The sequence below is a fragment of the Mastacembelus armatus genome, chromosome 7, assembly GCF_900324485.2.
Source record: "Mastacembelus armatus chromosome 7, fMasArm1.2, whole genome shotgun sequence".
Taxonomy (NCBI): domain Eukaryota; kingdom Metazoa; phylum Chordata; class Actinopteri; order Synbranchiformes; family Mastacembelidae; genus Mastacembelus; species Mastacembelus armatus.
The window spans coordinates 5435387-5458198 of NC_046639.1; the positions used below are offsets into that span (position 1 = coordinate 5435387).

Sequence of the window (22812 nt, forward strand, 5' to 3'; positions counted from 1 at the left end):
CAAAAATTAGAAGAGTAATCAAAGTCTGAAAGATGCTGGAGAAGAGCTGAAGGCTCTCTGTGACACGACTTCTACATTTGAGAATCTTTTCCCACTACGCTCGTGTTAGTGATGCCAATTTGTCCAGAGACTGATTCATTTTCTTGGCCCTCTTTGGTGTGAGAAAACGAACAGGCTTTGCATCGAAAGTTTGGTAATAAACTCTTGGATTGGATCCATCCTGCAGACAGAAATGAACCAGGCTGAGAAAAGAATAAAGACACGTTTCCTCAGCAGTCTGTTAGAGGCAACTGGTTATGCTTTTCCTCCTGTGTATGTTTTTCCTTAACAATCTCAACTTATTTCTTTCTGGCTTGAGAATGCCCATCTGCCATTACTGTGGTGACATGCCTTTGAGCAACTGACGAGGTTTGAGAGCACGGCACTGTGGAGGGAGGAAACTTGCTTAATTAGTGGGACTGTGGAGTTGGGAGATTTATCTCATTATGGACATTTGAATCAATGTTCACATGTCCTCACTCAGAATGTAAGAAGGAATCCAAAAGTGAAAAAGGTCAAAGCTACTTCCAAAAAATAATGTGAAATCTAATCTGGAATTTACTGCTGATGAGTTTGGCTGTGAGTTTATGACAAATAACAGCGTTGTGGCTAGTTGCTGTATATTTCACTGCTGTAAATTCTGCACCAGTGTAGGAACAACACTCACCATGATTCTCATCAGCTCTTTCTCAGGTCTCTCAGGTGTCTGTTTACTGAACCCAGATTGATGGACTCTGTCTTGAACTCCCTGTCTGTATCCCTCTGTTTCATCCTGCTGAGCTAATTCAAGCTGGCCAAATCCCTTTGCCGGGCAGTCCTAGGAGTGGTCCTGCTGGGTGCAATATGCCACCCGCATCTTTGGCAATGCCAGCCCTACAGGGCTTTAATCCCAACTGTGCCATCTTGTCAGTAAACAGTCAAAGATGTATAAATCATCTAAGTGACTCCAAGCAGGCATCCTGTTTTTGAATCATGATAAAGAGTCATTTTCTGCATGGGATTACTACATCTCTGTTTCTCTGTGACACCACAGTCACACAAGCATCTCTGTGCTCTAATCTTCCAGATACCTGCCACACACCATCAGATACCATGCTAGCACACCTTTTAAATGGAGCTGGTATACCAAAGAGAGAACAGTTATGATAAGCTACAGTCTATCTCTGCATAGCCAGTTACACTTAGCCTGTATGGATGGCCTGAAAACTTCATCCACCAGTGTAATCAGTGTTGCACCCTGCTGAGCATAACAGAGAATATCAATTTAAGTTCATGCATCAAGTGAACAGTCTGTTCTTGTATCTAATTGGCAGCTCAAGCTTAAGAAAAGGGATTCTGTAAGACAGAGTGGTCATCGGTTTACTTCTCTCTCTAGTCTTTTTGTTATACTTGTCTCTACTTGTATCTGTTCTCAGTCTTTGCCTGAAAAATGTTTTAATGCCCAGACATCCTTAATGAGTCTAAGATGTGGGCGTGTTGAGGCTCTCTGTGTGGTTTTGTCTTTATTTCTGAATAACTGGAGACATCACAGGGTTTAGCTTTGCAAAATATATTGTCAGCCTATGAGCAATAGCAAAAATCATTTCATATTATTGCAGAAAAAATACTTTCTACATCATGTGCAAGTGACACTATTCACGACATGGGTCTTTTTTCATAAATACTGTCACGGAGATTGCAATTATGCTTCTGTGTCTTTTGTTGGCATTTAAAATGTGTATATGCTGGTCCTTATTAGTTGTCTGAAGAGATGCAATATACACAAGATCATGTCAATGATATACACTTTCTCCTGCAGCGCACACAGCTGGAAAAAGAAATTAAAGGTCAAAGTAATCATGGTTTCATCAATGAGAAAACATGTTCGCACATACTGATTCTGTCATTATTACAACATAGGAAGCCAAAAAGCAGCTCCTGCTAGTACAATACACGCATTGGCTCTGTACAGTTTCACTGTAGAAAAACATGGAAGCAGGATTTAAGTACATTCGATTTCAATTTAAAATGGCAGTTTTTGTTGTAGTTTTGGAAAATCACAGCAAAATTTAAACTGCAATCTCAAACTTTACAATTTAATTAAAGTTGCTTAGATAGGCTACTGTACTTCTATAAAAGCCTTAGTTGCAAGAGTGGACTGTAATGGTAATCCATCACATACAGACAGTGGTCTTGTTTCATTCAATACGCTATTATTATAATGTAGGGACAGAAGACAAGACTGGCATTAAAAGGTGAGAGAGGGAGGCAAGACTCAAACAGATTCAGCTGGGGTCTGACAGAATAGACACACTTCCATTTCACTCAGTCCTGCTGTCTACACAGGGCATTTACCTGTGAATGCAGCCCAAAGTGAATTTTTGTACTTCAGACCTCACATGTAACATGTACTGGGCTTTGAGCACTTCCCAAACACAGGTGGTCTACAACTTGTGCCTGAATGCCTCCTCTGTAGACACACATGGAGCACTGGAGCTGGTCTGCTAACAGATTGCTCATTCTACCCACCTGTGTAGATGCAGCGTATATCTACAGCAATGCTAGTTGCTCAGTGCATAGGTATATGATGATGGTTTCACACCAAAAGTATCAACATGCTGGTGGGATTGGGGAAAAGCCTAAGGGATGATTCTTGAAAAAAATGCTGTCAAGAATGTCCAAAATCTTATGCTACAGTCATATGTGCAATAGATCTGACTCGCTACATTCAAGATGCTTTTATTTATGGATTTAACTAGAGAGTGTTAATGCTGTGGTAACAACCATAACCAAATAAAGTCAGCTGAATGAGAATAAAAATGTCTACGCTTGTGAAGGGTTTGGTTTTATAATGACAGATGTCAGGTGAGGACTAGTTTCTACCACCTCTTCCAATGAGCACTTCTTAAAAGGCAGGAAACACTTCAGCACCCAGGATGAGGCTTTAATTGCATTATGTTTAGGCCCTGGCAAGGTCTCATACATCATTGTTTACAACGTAGAATCAGTAAAATGTTTATTATCTTTTATTATATGTCTAAACAATGCTGCAAACTCACCACACTACAATGTAGCTGTAGTGTGGCTTTTTGAAGCTGGATATATGAGGTGCTTTATAGCTCACATAAGCAATACTGTATTTGGATTACCAATTTAGAGAGTTAAGCTCACAGTGAGGTTCGCCTTCAGAGTGCCAATCTAAAAACCAGTAGTCTAGTTTTCTCTCTTTGGACTCTCTCTCTGTATTTTGTCTCCAGGTTAAATATTTGCTAAATTTTATTGTTAGTCTGTGTTGTTCAGTCAGAGGTAGCCTGTAGGTAATTATTATGGTTACCAAATCATTGCAAGAGAAAGGAAGAAAATAAATTGAAAGTAAATTGCTAATAGACTTAAAACCTTTAGGCATGAGATTCTACACCAATTACCATTTATAGCAGATAGACAGTGGACCACATGGGATTTTTAGGCCCAATGTTTGACTGTAGTTGTGTGTCAGCACAAAAAATATTACATACTAAATGACTGAATGTTTTCAATCCTCAGACATTACATGTTTAAAAGAAGGAATCTGAACGACAATGACTGTAACTGTAAGTTTAGAACTCTTCATGGTAGTTTTGCTACTTCACGCATTTGGAGAAAGTGTTTCCATGTAAAAAATACTTTGAAGTAGTTTCCCCCCCCAAATACTCATAAGGAGGTTTTTCAAACCTAAAGCTACATGAGCTCAGCAGCCACACATTTACAGAAATGCACACATATTTAATTCAAAGGCTGTGTCTCAAGATTCCTCAACTGGAGTCAAACAGGTACTTTCACAAGAGGAAGAAAAATTACTGGTGTGGAGACAAAATTTGGTTCCATTTTAGCAGTGGAAGGCAGATATTAAACTGAGGGAGAGATCTGGAGATTTAGGAAAAAAAGGGGAGTGTTGCTGAAGACAGAGAGACAAAACAGAAAAAAAACTTAGAAGATTGTAGCTTCCTTGTGTAGATATATGTTGACAGGTAAATTAGCATGTGTAGCTAATGGGGTGAAAGCAGGAAAGCCCTCAAAGACACCCTTTCACTCTGACAAACAGGCAGCTTGCTGACCCAGCCATTGCATCTGTCATTTCAGTTTTAGCATTTAAATACACAAACAAAGAGCATTTCACTTTGACACTGAGACACTTGCCAACATACCGACAACACACTCTCTAGCACAATCACACATTAAGCTACCATGCGTGGGCAGTGTGAAGGAGAACTTAATCTTGCAGGATTTAGAATGAATTGGAAATTAATCTTAAAATGTTCAAAAAGGTTCAGAGATGTTGGCCTGTTGATTGATTGCCTATCATGCTTTTTTAGCAGAACTGAGAAGCAGTGAAAAATCATAGATCACAGCATGCATCTTGAGTAGCGTGTGTGGAGTTGTTTACAATCTGCTCATCAAGGCGAGGGGTAAATCTCTCTCATGCAGTTTACTTTTTTCTCCACCTTCCTGCACACAGTAGGAATCAATAGCCAGATTGCTTGTTCTCTCAATCTCTCTGTCATTCGTTTTTCTTCCAATCACTTTGCTGTGGGTACCCTTGATGTCATGTTTGAGTCATAAATCAACACTTTTGCAAAGTGGGAGGAGTGGGGAGTGTATGTGTACTTGTACTCGCACTTGAGCGTGTGTATGTACTGTATGTGTCTGTGCGACGAGGAAATCACATGCATAAAATGTTTAAGAGAGACCACAATTGGGTATTACTACAGTACCAATCAATGTGCCTCTCTTCTCATTGCAGGTGTCTGAATGTTTCATCTAATCATTAAATACTGACAAGCTTCTCAGAGTAGCGCCACTGATCCCTGTCAGAGGAATGCAGGGCCTGACTTCATTAGCCCTGTTAGTATTAAGCTGCTTTACCCTCGCTCACGCCTGGCTTAACCTGCACAGTGATAAATGCTGAGAGTAGAAGGAAAGATAGGCAGCGGCACAGATGGCAAAACAAAAGTAAATCAGGGACAAAGACATTTAAAGAGAGGGGCAAAGGTGCCAAAGTAAGGAACAAAGGATGAGGAAGTAAAAAAATGGGAGGGGAGGTATGGGCCAAGAGCGTGTGAACCTGGAGTTTTCAGAGGCAAGGGAGGGGATAAAGTTTAAAGTGGTGTTTGAAGTTAAAGGGATTTACAAATGCACAAACAAGCAAAACAGTCAATTAGCTTGCGTTGCAATTAATCAATTATTGCACTGGCACTTCGACAGCCAAATTGCTGAACTGGGATTCCAGCGTGAGAAGAATTAGCATTGACCTCTGTCTACCCGTATGCATCTGCACTTATACACAAGCAATTTCTTGCTTGCACATATGCATCTAAGCCCACAGATATGCACACATCTTCGTTCTCAGCCAAATTCTCCAGTACATTCATCTGGTTTTCCTCCTACCAGGGCCCCCTCCCTTCTCATTCGGTCTTTTTCTCCTGCCAGCAGAGGTTTTTGGCTGGCTTAAGTACGCCCACGGGCCCCTGAGGGACAGCCCATAACGGATGGCACTGCGTGTGACTATGATTCGATTCAGCCCATTTGATAAATTTATTGCTGGCATTTTGAAAATGAAATTAGAGGGACATCTCCTAGAGACTGTTTTTCCAGCACAAGTGCCATAAATATACTTCATTTGGCAGAGGAAAAGAGAGGAAGAGTGTAAAGGTGTGGAGAGGTGTTGGATAAAGGATGTCATGGTAAGGGAGCAGATAGTGGTGATGTTCCACAGAAGTAGAAAACTAAAGATTAGGGTCACATTATAAAAAGGTCCTGTATTAACCATGATCATGATCAGGAATATCAATAAAGGTTATTCAACATTCATCTGAATACTAAGAGATCTAATTACTATGTGCAGTCCTTTAGTCTAAGGAATATACATGTAGCACTGTTCTCTTAACAGGTCGTTTTTCTCATCTTGAATATTGATTGATTGAGACTTTGTGTTGTTGACATTGCCAGTGCCGCTTTCTTCATCATTCACAAAAACATACAGGGACATATGCGCACACACAATTACATGCCAGTCTTTTAAGCGATGTGCACACACAAATACATGATTTATGTTCATTATCTTTGCCTGAAGGCCCCATGGTTCTTCCGTACCGATGGCACTGTCATAGCGGCACAGCTATCTATAACTCAGGAGTGCATGAATGAATATGATGGGCTATTTTTCTCCAAGGCGCTCTCTATGTGTGGAACTGATAGACAGTGAACATTTTTGTTGATGCTTCTCACTAAACAGATTTGAAATGGACATATTGGAAGCGCGAGAAAAGAAAGACATACAAACACAGAAAAATTCCGACACAGCATGGACACACAAGCTAACAAAAGTGAGCATTCATTCACTAGTAGGGTTGAGTCGCCTTATTTATCTCCCCCTTATTCAGAAACGTATGCTAGTGCGGCTGTGAGGGATGATGTACGCTAAGCCACCCTCTGCTCCCCTTCAACATTCATCAGAGAGCGAGGCTCGGGCAACCCACATCACTTACCTTTATAGGCCCATCTGACAGCATTGTGCACCACATAGTCATCACACACATAGTGTGTGCGCGCGCATGTGTGTGTGTAGAGTAGGCAAACTAAGTGTAAGCTGTAGCACAAATGTACATAATGATCTTACCCTGTATCATTGTAAGCTTTGAAAGGTGAAAAATGTCACCATGTTCCTCAAGACATTCTGCTCAGGATTTTCAAATATATATCTTATGCACATTATATGTGATCCAGGTGACAATAAAAACATTTTCACCTGCTCTGGTAAGACCTCATACAAAACAATGCCTAAGTTCTTAAGCACAGCAGGGAATCAAAGAAAGTTTCAACAAAATCAGCAGGGAGTTCTCCAGACTGATTGTCTGCTCTCACTTTGCAATCACAGAGCGTGACACACCCTATTGCCATTGCTGGATCTCCACTATGACAAGGAGAGGGCTGGGACTGCTTGGCGTATACACCTGCAGGCTGCCACTCAGAATAAGACCCCTGGAGCTGTTTAGGCAGTTTAACTGTCTGGCCACATCATCTTAGAAAATCAAAACAGCCGACAGGTACATTCCTACAAACATTTCCCTTCACTGCACCTCCCATCTGTCCCTGAAGATCCACTATGCAAAACAATCACCTCCCCAACCTGATATTAACATACACATGAAAGTGTGGAGGAGTTTAAACAGAGCTGTGATTAGTCTGAACACAGGAGTTACAGAAAGCAATGCATAAACACAGACCGCGTGCTGTCTATCATTGCAGGATAGCAGGATAATTTAGTCTAGGTGACAGTGGGTGTGAGTGATTGACTTTGTAATCAAACAGATTGTTCTGTAACAGAAACAGTGAATGACTCAATTTCAAATCAACATCAACAACACCATGAAATGTTTTTCATCTCATTAGCAAAAATTGAGAACACACACAGACACAGAGAGCAACACACCAACACACCGCCCATCTCAAAATGCACAGGGACCCACAGCTGACTGATTGAGTGCTGTCTTACCTCTTTGTGATGACACTGTGGTATCTGTTGATAAAAAAAGAGAAGACACAAAGAGGAATGTGTTAGGAGCTGACAGGCTGTAGTGTAGTAAACACATAAAATGCAGGAGATGACAGCCATGTTAAGACATTTGCAGACAGGGAAAAGAGTCACCCAACAGGATAAACACACAGGGGGGTTGTACAAAACTGCGAGGGGGTCTCTCATCTCAGACCTGTGAAGAATATCCACTTTACCACACTTGTGCATGCTTATTTGTGCCTGAATACACAAACACACAGTGACACAGTAGGTGCAGTGAGCAATCCACACAAATATGCATATCAGCTTTTCTCTAGTCCAAAGGAGAGACCAAAAGTAGAAACAAAACAGTGAGGAAACACATCGAACAGTGCCCTCAAGTATAGAGATGAGCATCTGACCCCTGGAAACCCTTGATAACTGACACATTTACCCTGACTGAGCTTTCTAATAAGTAAAAATAAGGCCACTGATGTGCATCAAGACAGAGCAAATTAAATCATTTGAGTAAGCACTTTCAGTTCTTACTCTAAGCCCACTAGAGACACTCCAGGCCCACAAGACGCAGATCAAAACATGGGCTGCTTGGAGGGAAGGATGTACTGCATCATGTTTTTTTTTTTTTTTTTTTTTTTTTTTTTTTTAATATTTACACAAAAAAAAGAAAGAAAAAAGAGACATGCTTACGAAGGAGGAAAATACTGTAAATTTAGCTTATTGTTTTCATGAAATATTTACCAGGACTAGTGTTTGTAAGCTCCCAAGGTTTCATTTTTATTTAATAGACTTGTCAAACTTACAGGGATGCTAGAACAAATAAAAACAACAGAAAAATCCCTTTATTTTATAACTTTGTACTTTCAGCAGTTCAAATCCTTTAAAAAATTCTCTACTGGCCATGTGCCCAAAAAGCCCAAATGGCCACAGACATTGGAGGGGAATAATTGAATCCGGATGGATTTGTGGTGTGCTGGGCTGAGGGAGTGATAATCCAAAGCTCTGCCTAATTGCCAGAGTAAAGATGGGGTCCATTGTGGGGGTGGCGTCTGTGTTTATCAAGGCAGTGTGGCGTGGGATTGGACTGAGTATTAGGGCTTATTTCTTTTGTGAGGTGTTACAGTGGATTTGAGCAAATATTGGCCCTCTGGTTATTACATGTGGCTGTCAGCTACGCCACTGTCCATAAGCATTGCATGTCTACCCTAATCTGAGAGAAGGCTTCAAATAATTAGTTAGTGAAGCACTCTCAGAGCCCAGTGCAGTCAACCTTATCACAAAAAAATCCTTAGTCCATTTACTTCTCAGCCCAAAGGCTTACAAACTCTCACCACAGTAAAAACCTTCAGTGTAGTTACATAGCTGATAAAGTATTATCCAGCATGTCACAGCCACTGGCCCCTTTCATTTATTATGTTAAAGAAAGACTACAGTCTCTCAAATAATGTGTTCTGGCAAGTGTAGTACTGTGCACTGTTGTAACAATTTTTTAAAGATTATTAAACATTTTCCCTCAAAAAAAAAAGGAGAATTATCTCCTCTGAGGTGACAAACATGCCTGCTTTTCACCATCAAAATTTCTATTTAGTTCCAACAGCTGCCTACAATAATGACATGACAACAATGAGAGAAATCTTTATATAGAACCTTAAAGCTTCAGATGATTAAGAGTTTTAATTTTAATATTTACAACCATACACAACAAGCTAGAGTGGCTAACACACCTCAGGTCCCAGCGTTCATCAAGTGAGTCTGAGCCAAAACAACAACTGTGAATTTGCACATTTTTTCATGTCTGTACATTAAGCAGAATCAAAACTGTTATGTAAAGCTAGTCCAAAACCATGTTGATCTCTCCGTGTATGTGCAGAGAAACACCTTATAAAGAGCTTACATATAGTGTAAGCCAAACTACAAAGTTTGACAAGTGTGAGCAACTATAACAACAACACTGACAGGTGACTAGTAGAAATTAGACAAACATTTCATTTATTGTAGCACTTGTCATCATTTACAGGCATTTAAAGTGGGATTCTGAAGCATATTAAGAGATCAGCAAGAAACTGCTGCAGCAGAAGTCTTGCTCCTATGATATTGCTTATTTTCAGCGCCACAGTAGGGCTCAAGATGATCCAAGATGACACTGGGCAAAAAGCGGGGTACACCCTGGACAGGTTGCCAGAGCTGAGACACAGAGACTGACAACTATTCATGCAGTAACTACTCATGTTCAGACCTACTGGCTATTTAAAGTCACCAATTACCAAACCTGCATGTATTTGGATTGTGGGAAGAAGCCCAAGCAACCAGAGAAAATCTGTGCAGACCCAGTGAGAACAAACAAAAAGGCCTCAGTCAGCACCATGTTTAAACGCAGAACCATCTTGCTGTGAGGTGACAGTGCTAATCACTGCATCGCTGTGCTGCCCAGTAGAAGCCTTTCAAATGCTCATCTTACATTTCAGTAATTATCAATTAAACATTTGACTAAAATGCAGAAGAATGGATACACTGTATATACTGTAACAAGGAAGAGCTTTCTGATAAAGAACTTATGATACCAAAAAGCTGAAGACAGCACAATTTTACTGTGATTTAATTTTAATATAACAAGGCATAATATCAATTATGAGGTAATTAATTGCCCCTGCGCACAGTTATCTGCAGTAAACAGCAGGTTGCTCCACCGTGTGACAATTTCTCTATGCACACTGACATAACCCACTGCACTGAGGTAGGGGAGAAATTTGAAGAAAATGTGACAAAATACTCTCCTCTGTTAGCAGTATTGTCATAATGATAAATAATAAACAAACATCAGCTTGATGATAATAAATAATGAAGAGACAACACTTCTCCTTTCTGTAGACTTTGCTGGGTTGGAGCAGGGACCTCATGCTGATTGGTGTCAGCACACATTAATAATTCTGCTGTTTAAGGAGGTAAAGAAAACCCCTGTCATTGATTACTGCATTTCTCCCCAGCTATCAGTGGCTTATATGGATTTGGAGACTAATTTGCAGTGAATATGTGAGTGGCATTTTGATGTGCCCATACACCCACAGCAGCACTACTGTGGGTTGGATTATAATGTAAAACAGGCCATATGTCAACACATGTTTCCCACTGCAAAGGATATCTGCGAGGTTGGTAAAGTTAAGGTTGATGGTTTAAAATAATATAATTCCTACGAAATGATTACAAATTATTCGCATGGGTGTTTATAACATACATTACCAATAAAATTGCACATATTTTCTCCTTGGCTACTTTTTGATCCTAAACATATAAATCAGAAAGTAAAACATCAGGACATGAAACTTGAAATTGCACTAAATGACAATCTGCTTTTATGGTATGTCCATGGTAAAAATGCTAAGAAAGACATGGATATAGAAAGTGTGTTTACACTAATCATCTGGATCTTAAGAAGAATCATAAATAAAATAATTAATATTTAATGATGCTGTCACCATAAATTGGTGATGGATGTTACCACATTTTGACAGATAATAGAGGTAGCCTACTATAGACATATCATGGAGTTTATGCTGTTACTGTTCATCTACAGTGAAGTGACTATTAAAACTGTGGTAACCAGCAGCTTGAAAGAACCAATACTCAGACCCACCCAAAAGAAAAAAAAATTCTCCATCAAGGTGAAGTTGCATTTTTATACTCTAATGCTGAGACATGAAAAATAACACAAAAGTTGCCGAACTGTGCAAAAAGTGCTTTGCTGTGCTGTACAAATTGATAAATACACGTGATTGTCAGCGTCAGTTTGTTGTCAGCACTTCTTGCACATTATGTACCATCTGTTATATGTGAGCATCAAATTTTAGAACATTACAAGCAAGATAACTTGACTGAGAAAGCTTTCGCTCTTTGTGACCAGTGAGCTGTTTCTTTCTGCTGCATACGTCTAAATGAAGGATTGATATACCTGCACCAGACTAGACTGAAATCATCAACATTGTGTGATGGATTTAACTTTAGTTAATGATGATAGCGAGAACTTTCATCAGCAAAAATGAAAGCAGCTTCAAAAACAGGATCTTTTAGTTGAAGGTAAAAACATATGCTTTTGCACTTATTCTTTCACCTCTTCTTCTAGATGTGCAACCTTGTTTACTGTCAAACACAGTTACACTTCTCCAGTGTGAAACTTGATGTGAGGACAGCTGGAACATTTTGCCTCACGAATGTAGCTGTTTCTAAGGTGTAGATTGCGTTGTTAAAACTGTAATATAGCTGGAACGCGATTATGAGTTGAGTGACACAGAAAACATTTTTTGATTGCTGCTGTGCATTCCTTAAAGTTATACAGTCAGATTTCAGAGGTCCTCAGATGCTCTTGGGTCATTAAACTCAGCACGCAAACAGTAATGTGAGCACAGAAAAAATGGTTATATGATTACCATTTAAAAGCACACTAAAACCACTATTTAAGAGATGTTATTAAATTAAATCAACTATTGCAGTCACTGAAATCCCGTAATGTGCATGGCCCATTAGAGATGATGAGTAGTCAGGCCCACAGGTGATACTGTAGATGCAAACTGGCTCTCACACTGCAAATGTATGCTCAGTGTTTGTGGGTGTTAAGAAGTCACTCTGCAATCCTTTACGTACAACATGCCAGACTGATTGAATTAAACTTGTATTGGAATCCTGTCTTCTATTGACCTCTTAAAGCTGTGGCCTTCCAGCAGTCCGCTCTGGGGATAGTTTTAATTACAGCCAGAAATTGTGTTCGATTTTATTCCCATCATGGAGCGAGAAATCCTTATAGCTAATCATCGCTTCATCAAAACAAATGAAAACCATATCATCATGGGAAGGTGGTTTGAGTGGGCATTTATGAATATATCTTTCTTTGTGTTAATATGAATGCATGTGTGGGTGCAAACAAATATGGGTCCATTCATGCATGTGTCTATGTGTGTTTGTGATAGTGCACAGTAAAATGCACAAACTATAGTAGAAAAAAAAAAAAAAAAAAATCAGCCATCTTCATTCAATTAACCACTATTGATATATGATCACTATAATGTAATTAGGATTAATTCCGACACTGTAGCTGTTAATCTCTGACAACCCATCACTTGGAACTATACTCCACTATGTAAGACGTAGATGTATAGTTCATGTCAGCTGGACAAAAAAAAAAAAAAAAACCCAAACCATATATACTTAGATAGAACACGTAAACACCCTAATCCAAACACGGATTTCTTAATATGTTTTACACCAATATACACTAGTTGTATTTCATTTGTGCTAGAAAGTTTCTTGTATTGTTGACTGACAATTTACATTTCTGGGAAAATTATATCCTCAGAGTTCACAGAGGATAACTTCCCTCCACATCTATTAAGAACAAAAAAAAAAAACAGTTATTTTGCAAGCGACAACAGGTGATTGGAGAATGTCACCTTTAGAAGGAAGTCCCAAATTACAGTCCAGAGGAAAAGTCAATCACAGCCAAAGACAGTGCCTTTAATCATTATATTGAAACTTTAGTGTGTTTAACCAAAGAGAGATAGATTTCAATGTTAAGTTGGTGGGATTTAAACAGTTGACAAAAATACAGCATGGAACTGAGATTCATCTTCACTGAGTTTATAAGAGGCAAGCATACTGTCGTAATTAACGGTTTAAATTTTGCAATAGCAAGCTGCTGCAGTACATGCTATACTGACATATATAAACTGAACTGAACTGTATTGTTTTCTTCCCCTGGTATGTAAAACACCTACATACTGTGATTTATTAAACTAATTCTTTAAAAGCACATGCCTGTGCTCTTACCAGAGAAGAAAAGAAAGAGACAGAACACAACCCTAGGTTTTAATTAGCTGAGTGTAGCGCATGCTCATCTGCTACATACTGCACAGGGAGAGCGGGGAGTGCTGCCTTCTTGCTCATTATGTACTAATGAGTTGTCTATTAATGAAAATGGAAAGCATTTATTTTGTGAGCACAAAGGGTTCAGCTGGATTAATTACTGCACTACAGCAACAAAATGAAAACAGAAAGTGCAGCATCACTCTTGTGTGGCACATTACCCATTAACCAACTGTTATCAAGGCTTGGCGAATGGTGCTGTGCGACACACACTAGGAATAGAAGCTGTTTGCACAGGCCATTAAAACTTCATGTGAACTGCACTTCTGACAACTTCTACATACTTTCTTTGGTGTACACATGCATACTCTCGTCTACACGTCTACTCATGAAACATCTTGTCAATGTAACATAAACACTCGATAAATGCTAGATTATAATGACCACTATGCCTGAATTTCCTAAACAAATTTATTTGTGCATTAAAAACAAAATCCATGCTAATTGCTTTATTGCCCAAGAATATATCTGTCAATGAGGCAATCAACAGGAATAAGATTACCTATTACAAAAATGTGGTTCTTTTAATTGAATAGATACCCATTCCTTTTACTACAAGCTGCATTTTTTTGTGAGTTGGGGAAAAAGAACTATAAAAAATGCCGATCATGTTCTCAACATAGATGACAAAGAGTGACAGAACCGGAGTGAGGGAGAAGCAGTGGCTGAATAGAACCATGCCTCTTCCTAAATTAATATAGCAGCAAATGTGGAATCCCTATGATGATAATATAATTTTGTTATACTGCATCTCTTTTCAGATGATGATTAGAATCATTCTAATAGGCTGCTAATAGCTTGATTTCCCAGTGGGCTCTCCTTGGAGAGGTCAGGGCCATTGGGAGCATGTGGGTTCTGGCAGCCTCAGCAGATGGTTCTTGATCAGATATTAGAGGCTGGGCAGCGAGGTCGCCTGGCCGTGAGCATTCTGCCCTGCCTGGGGGATAACAACCCCATCTGAAACTCCAGCTCCAGCTCTGGTTCCAGCGCCAGACGAATAGCTCTGTGTTCCAGCCAGACTGCAGGGACATTGGAGCAGCGACAGACCGCTGTCCTTAAGCGTCGGACAATCTGGGCAAAGCAAACTCTGAAGCATGCTGCCTGTTTCCTCCAGGAATTTATTTCACCCTGCTTGGGTTGTACATGATTTAATGACTAGTTGTTATGTAATTGCCACCGTTGTCTGTTCCCTTTTGTAAAAATAATCAGTCCAATAACCAAAATCCTACCTAAATGAATTTGAAGAAATGCTATCTCTATACTGCTATCACTCTCTATCTCAATTGCAGCAATGTATTGAGAAAAGACAAATCAATTGATTTAATTCATTAAAATATTATATAACAGAAATCAACTATTTGAATTGACCAATTGTAGCACATCAGTGGAGACAGAATAACAAAGAACAGCTTTGAGGAGTCTTTGTTATTAAAATTGAATATTAATCAGAGAGCATCAGTGTGAGAATGTCTTTTGTAAATAAATAAATAAATAAATACAAGAAGATAAATCCTATTTAGACAACTCTGAATCATCTATTGGCATTCCAATCTTCCGTTTTCTTCACACTGCATCATCTGTCTCCTCCATCGACAAAGCCACGGAGAAAAACAGGACGAATAAACACGGCAATCTGGGCTTTATTTGTCCTTTCCCCTGCGACAGTGGCAGTCTAAAATGACACGGCTTCAGATATGACCTTCAGTTAGCATGCTTCTCCATCAGTCATCACTGCCACCCACTGATCAGAGAGTAGATGAAAAGTAGCGGCAACCTCTGGCCTCCTCCCCACTCTTCTCCCTTTTTAACCTCCCCTAAAGCTGTGCAGAAGAGATTTTTCTAATATTCCTGTTATGCATTTTATTTATGTTCTATTCCCTACTTATCTAACCCTTGACCTTAACTATTTTGAGTCAATTTTCTTGATGTCCTTCTCTTCATCACCTTGTTCATTTGCTTCCTCACTGCATGAAGTAGAGTGTTGGCAGGTAGCTCACAGGTAGTTTTATATAACACATTGTAATGCAAATATTATATGTGAAGTGAGAAAATGAAAGAGGAGCATATGATTACAAGAGATAAAAGAAACATTTGTCACTGTGGCGTCCTCACTCATCTGCTAGTGAACCTGGGGACACTAACTTAATGTCTGATTATGTTACACTGGGAAATACTTATTATTTTTTCCCACAGTTTAAGTTGTTAAATCCACTTTGTCTCTATGAATCCACCGTGATGAGCAGCTAAGCTTTGGACAGTCTGATTACAGCATTCAAAAAAAAAATACAATAGTTAAGAGGGTCCATTTAACATAATGTAGGTATAATACCCTCATGCTAATACTCGTGAATCATCTCAACAGCCTAATCTGTTACCCCGTCCATGGTTTTCATAAACAACATGTTCAACATCCATCAGAGATATTGTTTGTCTGAAAAACGGTAATGAAGAGTGCCCACTCTGGGTAATAGCAGATATTTTGCAGGTGACACTGTCTTAAAGCGATATTTAATATCCTGAAAGAAATAAAACTTTGATGGGTTTCACAAAGACAAATGCACAAACAAGCTTACACACACAGACACACGCACACACAGCACATCCTGACAGGAAGCTTCAATATCAAAACAAAGACTGCAGCAACAATAAAATGTTTTCATTTACTTGGGTTATTTTGTTTACATGAGAAGTCAAAAAACAAAACAAAACAAAAAAAAGTATTAGCAAAGAGAATATGTAGTTTCCTTCTTTTATAACCTAGCTGTTGAAATGAAGATCAGACATTTATTAGTCTTTTACACATATTTTTACATTAGTGTTTTTTTTCCTTTAGAAAGGAGAGAAGAACAGATAGAAGGTAAAACTGGATGCTACAACAGCAGCGGGTGCTCTTAAGTCAGTCAGCTATACGTATTTGATGGAGGGAATAAAAAAGGAGATGGAGGAAAGCTGTTAATCTCAAACCCAACTGAACTCTGAATTATTGTCATATCTTATCATTTAAATTTAAGGAACTTATGTTGAATTACATTTTACCACAAAATACAGTATCAAATGCAATAATCTCTGTAACACAAATTTGCTCAGAAAATGTTTTAGTGAGGCATTGCTTTCTTATATAAATGTTTATTGCTTATTATTCCCTATACCCATGCATGGAAGGAATTATAAATATATTCTTATTTTCACCTTCTGTGCTTGTCTGTATAAAATATAATCATAATAATAAAGAAAAGGTTTGAGCAAGAGAAAAAGAACTACAAAGTTTGCAGACTATGTTGTGCATCTCCATCCTGCTCATTCAGTCAGCTCACACAGTGTAAAACTCTTGGAACTTATTTGCAACTTCAATATAACAATACATATAAATATTGTCCTATTCTTATTTGTGACATATGATAAAAAACAATAAAACTACATGTAGGCGAGGCATAAATGTCAATGCTTTTAGTCTGACTGTCAGAACAACAGGCAGTATGTTATCATTTCCAGGAACAATTACATTGGATGGTATTTTTAAAAAAAAAGACAAATCGTTGAAATAAAAAAGGACGTAAAAAATTGTAAGCAGAATAATGTCATTCCAATTTTGCTGTCATTTTCCATTTCTTTCAGGCATAAAAAGACACTAAATATACATCATACTTCATTTATTTCACATATTCAACTGAACATTATAATACACATTGTTCTGCTCAGTTTAGCCATGAAAACACTAAATGCATACAGAAAATTTTAAAACTCTGTGACCTGTTCTAAATCAAACTACACTAGGAAGGCTATAACCAGTACAGATAACAATTGTACTTGGTATTTATTATACCTCTATTATAACTTTAAAAAAATATTCTGAATCCAATCTATTATTTTACACTGGTGTGCTAAAAGCTCAATATCATTACACTCTAGGTCTTTCCGCCATAAAAAAATATATTTTTCATGTATTTACTCATTTGTGCATTTTTTGTTCTGGGATGATGGAGGATGCAGTGCGTGAAGTCAATCCTGTAGAACTGCATGCATCACACTACTACAAACCTATGTGTGTGATATGACTGGGTCCTGCTTACTGAAGCGGCAGCTAATTGCATGTGAATTAGACAACAGGTTCAAGTTCAAGTCAGGAAGACCTAGTTTTTAAGCTTTTAAAACATTTTTGCATGGTCCATCACTTAAGACTGGAAAAATATAAACTGAAATTAAAAGTCAACATAACCAATGTCTTTAGTTATCAAACATAAATAAAGTCAGTCTGAAGAAAACACCATGAATTGCTCATGAATCATGTGTTAAAATGTGCAGCTTTTAACATCAAATGTCAACATCACCCATCCATCCACCCAGGGAGCCAATGTGAAACATGCAGCAATAAGGACGTATCTACTGCTTCTTTCCACTCCAAAAATATTAGATAATCACAGTCTGTCAATGTGATGTCCAGTGACACATTTCCACAGTGCGTTGTATATCAAAATATGACACAAGTGTGGTTAATACTTTGACCGTGCATCACCACAGAGTTTCTATACACCACTTATGGATGCATTATAGCAGAACATGAAAACCAGCGACACAATAGCCTCAGGGCCAGTGAAATTGACTGCTACAGCACCTGCATATCTCATTCAGAATCGAGAGCAGAGGATGAGGTGACTGAAGCAAGACACTATCCACTCAAAGTGCTGCTGCCTAATGGCTGTTAAAGACAGACTGCCAGCACTAGATGGATGCGTCATGTCCCATTAGGCCATGTTATACATTTATTACAACTAAAAAATGTCATGTGTTTACGATCTTTCAGTCACTTTGTGATATATTGTAGAGTGACTGCACAAAAATGTGACCTGGAAATGGCTTTGCAAGATTACAAAATAGAAACATGTCAGGATACTAGAGACTGTGTAATCATTTTGCTGCCAAAGTTAACATGTTTATACTCTGTCCCTCACTTAGTGAGAGGATGATGAAAATGCTCACACTGCAAAAAGCTTTACAACTGCAGATCACAAGTTAGCTCTAGAGTTACTAAAGAACAAACTTACTGACCTCATGCTCAGTTTTTGCTGCCTTCAATATAAAATAGAATATATAAGGATCGAAAATTTTACAGTGTAAACCGGGTCAGGCCCGATTAACAGCACCTTTTTGTTGTTTTTAATCCTTTCCGTTTTGAAAATATGAACACACTGTGTCACAAACAAATAAATAAACAAACAAATAAATAAAAACACATGCAGTTTGAGTGGCCCAATTGTACCTCTTGTGGCCTCCATGTGGGATCTTTAGAGAATTTTTTTTTTTTTCAGATCTGGCCATACCTCCAGAAGCTGCAATACCCCTGTGCAGAAGAATAAATCCAGCTTTAGACCTGGACACACCTGAGGCCCATCATCTTTTCAGTGAAGCCTTAAATCGCCCAGTGTGTGGAAAGAATGGTTAGTCAGTTGGAAAGAAAGAGCCAAGCATCAACAGCTCAACAAGAACAGATCAGGTGAATGAGTCCTTAGTGATATTGGAAAACTGGTGGACCTCCTGGTATTTCTTGGCTCTGATCACATTTCTTTCTATCCCTGCTTGCTCTAGTGCAAAAGCCACTGTGTAAGGCACAAGAGGGAAAAAATATCCTACCACTGTTGTTTTTGAAGACTATCTGCTGTCCTCTGCATGCAGAACTATAGCACTCCCATGGTGGGAACGAATGAGGGAGACGGATGAGGTTCAGGTTCAGATGGTGGGATAGCTAACAGTGATAAAACATTTTTAAGGACAACAAAAAGATGGCAAGTTAAGAAAACCAAGACATATTTTCCCAGTGGAATGAAGAGTCGGGTAAATACAGAATTGGAGATGAAGTGAGTGGCGTGAGAGGAGAAATGTAGGGAGGCAGGGCCAGCTGAGAGATTAAAACACTCTGTCACATTGTCACTCCCAACAGGCACCTCTGTCACTCACACACACATACAGTCCACACTTACGGAATGGAAAACTCACAGAAACACACAACTAGACACACCCACTGAAATATTCTTGCATCCGCAACGCTCAAAAACACGAGTATGTGTATATGATACATAAATAAAGTGCATATTAATAACTAACACATACTCAGTCAGTCTCTAGAAAACACACTCACAGCCTTCAAGGTTTTTGTAGATTAGAACAAATCTTTGAATCTCAGCGGCCATGGAGTAAAAAGATGAAATGAAGAAATATATTTACAGTGGAAGTATCAAATGTAAAAGCTGTTTTTGTATTCATCAATAGCTGAAGAAAACATGAACCATGAAACAGCAGGAGGAGAGAGTTGAGAACACAAGCTGCCTTTTTCACAACCAGCTTGGATTTGTCTTGGAGGAGTCACAGGTCGACAGAAGTGGACACAGTTTCACTTTGCTCCTGGCTCCTTTCCATGGTTTAGAGCACTAAACTTTAGTCCCACATTTGATGATACAAGACAGTACTTCTCTATATTAGTGTGTGTGTGTGTGTGTGTGTGTTTGTGTGTGCATATAGATAAACACTAGTACAAAGATGCAGAAAGCAAAAGACATGGAACTATTGTGCAACATGATAGAGGATGGTGTAAGTCTGGTTTGTGGTGGTGGGAATTAAAAATCAGAATAATACATCGTAAATGTTTTAGTGTGAACGTCTGTACATAAACTTTGAAAAACACATACAATCCACTGATTCCAGCATCAAAATAATCAACTACATCTATTACATTCCATTCTACTTGCAAATGCAGTTCATGGTTGAATTATATCCAAGATAAGTCAATGCGCTTCTGAAATGAAGTAAAACTCAGGTAAGATATAATGAAATAAACAAAAAACTTTTTATTGACCTTTGGTATGTTCTTTTAGGTTTTCATGCCCTTATAAGTAGAATCTCTATTGACAAACAGCAATTACACCAGTGGACCTCAAAAAACAATAAGCACTGCACCAAAGCTAAAACATATTTGAAAATTTTGCCCCCATGGAATCTTCTGTGAAATTATTTTAGTCACAGCATTAAACCTGTTAAACCTGCACATATTAAACCATGCCAGCTTGTTCTGAAGTACACATACAAAGCTTTTAAGCAAATGGCAGTTGTGTGAACTAAAGTGGCAAGTTTGAAAGTCAATTCAATAATAGCTGAAAGCCATTACAGCATTGTCATTAACAAGGTTGCTGGAAATGCAATTAGCCCCCTCACACTGCTCACGGCAATAAGCAAAAAAATGACTGAGGGGTCTGAAAAAATAATGCACTCTCTAAAAATACAAAAGATGAGATAATAGGAAGAATGAATATATTTCAGGGGACACATACACGGTCCAAATCAATGACTAAGATACGACAGAAGAAAGACCAACCTAGAACTTACAAACACTGAAACCTTACTATATTTTACTCAGGTCTGGCTGCTAAAGCTAAATCCCCTTGACCCCAAACACAGAAACACTTTGATTAACCCCAACAACAAAACATCAGCCAAATCCTCAGATGCATAATCAATTTTAAATACTAGGTAATAGTGCGATTAGAGCATAGGGAAAAGTACTGGAAGAAGACAAGAGACAAGGCAAGAATTGACAGACAGACAGTTTGACAAGTCTTTGTCATCCCCTCCTCCATGGTTCAAATACTGACAATTTTGCAATTTTTCAGTTGTTAATGAAGGAGGAGGTGGTTGTGGCTGAATAAATGATAGGCATCGTTGTCACACAGCAGACTTCCAGCAGGTCTCTGTGGAGCTAAGAACCAGCTGTCTATCCCCAACACACTCTCGTCAAGGTCATCACTCTCATTATGGAAAAGCAACTGTTCCTCGAAGCTAATTCTCAATGATAAAAGTCTTGTTCCTGAAATACTGCAAGGAAATAATGACTTTCCTTCCAGAGCATCAAAATATCTTGATGACCCCACAGATCTTACATGTTGTAAGATCAGTCAATGTCATGAAATGTAACGCTGCTCTAGATCACAGTTGTGGACATCTAACTGTAGCATTATCAGCCAGACCTAGTAATTTGTAATTACAATAAATAATTATTAACACTTTTTAATAATTCAGCACATTTACACAGGAGTTACACTGAACTTTACCAAGGGAATTCATAAGGAGTGATGCTTGTCTATAGTACTTGGCATTGCGTTGTTCTCTTATGGGGTTGTTGGTGGGCAGCCATTGATATCCCAGTGCAGCACTAAGGCAGCAGACGGGAGGGTAATGAGGAGGCAAATATGATTAAAACCATTTCCTCAGGCTGCCTTGGACCTGCCATTAAACCAGCGGACACTCCTCATGCCTAATCCATCACACTGTTTAGCTCCCACCGAGAGCAAGGAGAGAGACGACTGTTTGTTACAACACGCTCAAACCTCCAATCTTCCCTTTCTAAAACATAACTAACACTCAGGGGGCTCCCTCTTTATTAAAGATCTGCCACTGAAGCCCCTGGACATGGGGCTGGTGGTACAAAGTTGGTGACATCTCAGGTAAAACTGTGACATTACGGGCACAAATCTATGGGGGGTGGAAAAACCTGTCCCCAGTCACTTCACTTGACTGATTCTACACTCTCCCGGCCTAACTATCAGCAGTCAAAAACCAAAATGTAGCTACAAATGATATTTAAGAAGGCCCGCATATTATACAGTAGTTGGCTCCTCCAACAATAAACCGTCAATGAAGTCACAGCAAAAAAAACATATGTTGAAATTCTGTTTGGGATATGAAGCAAGAAACATTTGTCCAATAACAGATAATCGCTGCCAAGACACCTAAGTGCGGAGAAGAGTGCATGCCAGAAACTATGAATTACACAGAAAATTAGCATAGCATGAGATAACAAATCAAGATCATCTCCTTAGCCCCCTCACACACTGTCTCTACCACCAGGTAAAAATAATGCAACATCACTATACTGCATTAGGTCAATAGATTTACCCGTTTCCTCACTATAAACAAAGCTCATATGGCTCAGACACTGCACTGCAGTTTTATTTAATCTTGGTCTATTTTTGATTACATACAATTTGGCTACTGATAATGCTGATGTAGATGTGACTAATCTCATCTACTCTTGTCCACAGCTCTCTTTAATACATCTTCTACACCAGTAACTCCTGCTGTCAGATACTGAAACCACCATATAATCCCCTAAAGACACAAGAATCATGGATTACAGCTGGAGAGAATCCACAGGCAGCTCACCGTTGAGCAGAACATGTTCAATTGTTGTGCAAAGCCTGTGGGATAATTATCAGCAGGAAGCATAGCCAGTGTAGAAATAAGGCATCCTGTGCCCTAGGAACTTTAAAGGAGCCCTGAAGACCAGCTGG

The 22812-nt window shown here is 38.9% G+C and overlaps 1 protein-coding gene across 1 annotated transcript in view; it reads right to left on the reverse strand.

Annotated features, from left to right (window-relative positions):
- The window catches only part of LOC113146152 (cadherin-4-like), a 214607-nt gene that overhangs the window by 108179 nt on the left and 83616 nt on the right, over window positions 1–22812 (reverse strand). The window contains exon 3 of the mRNA XM_026333461.1: window positions 7550–7573. Within this exon, the coding sequence (XP_026189246.1) occupies window positions 7550–7573 (24 nt within the window). The remainder of the gene's footprint in view (window positions 1–7549; window positions 7574–22812) is intronic.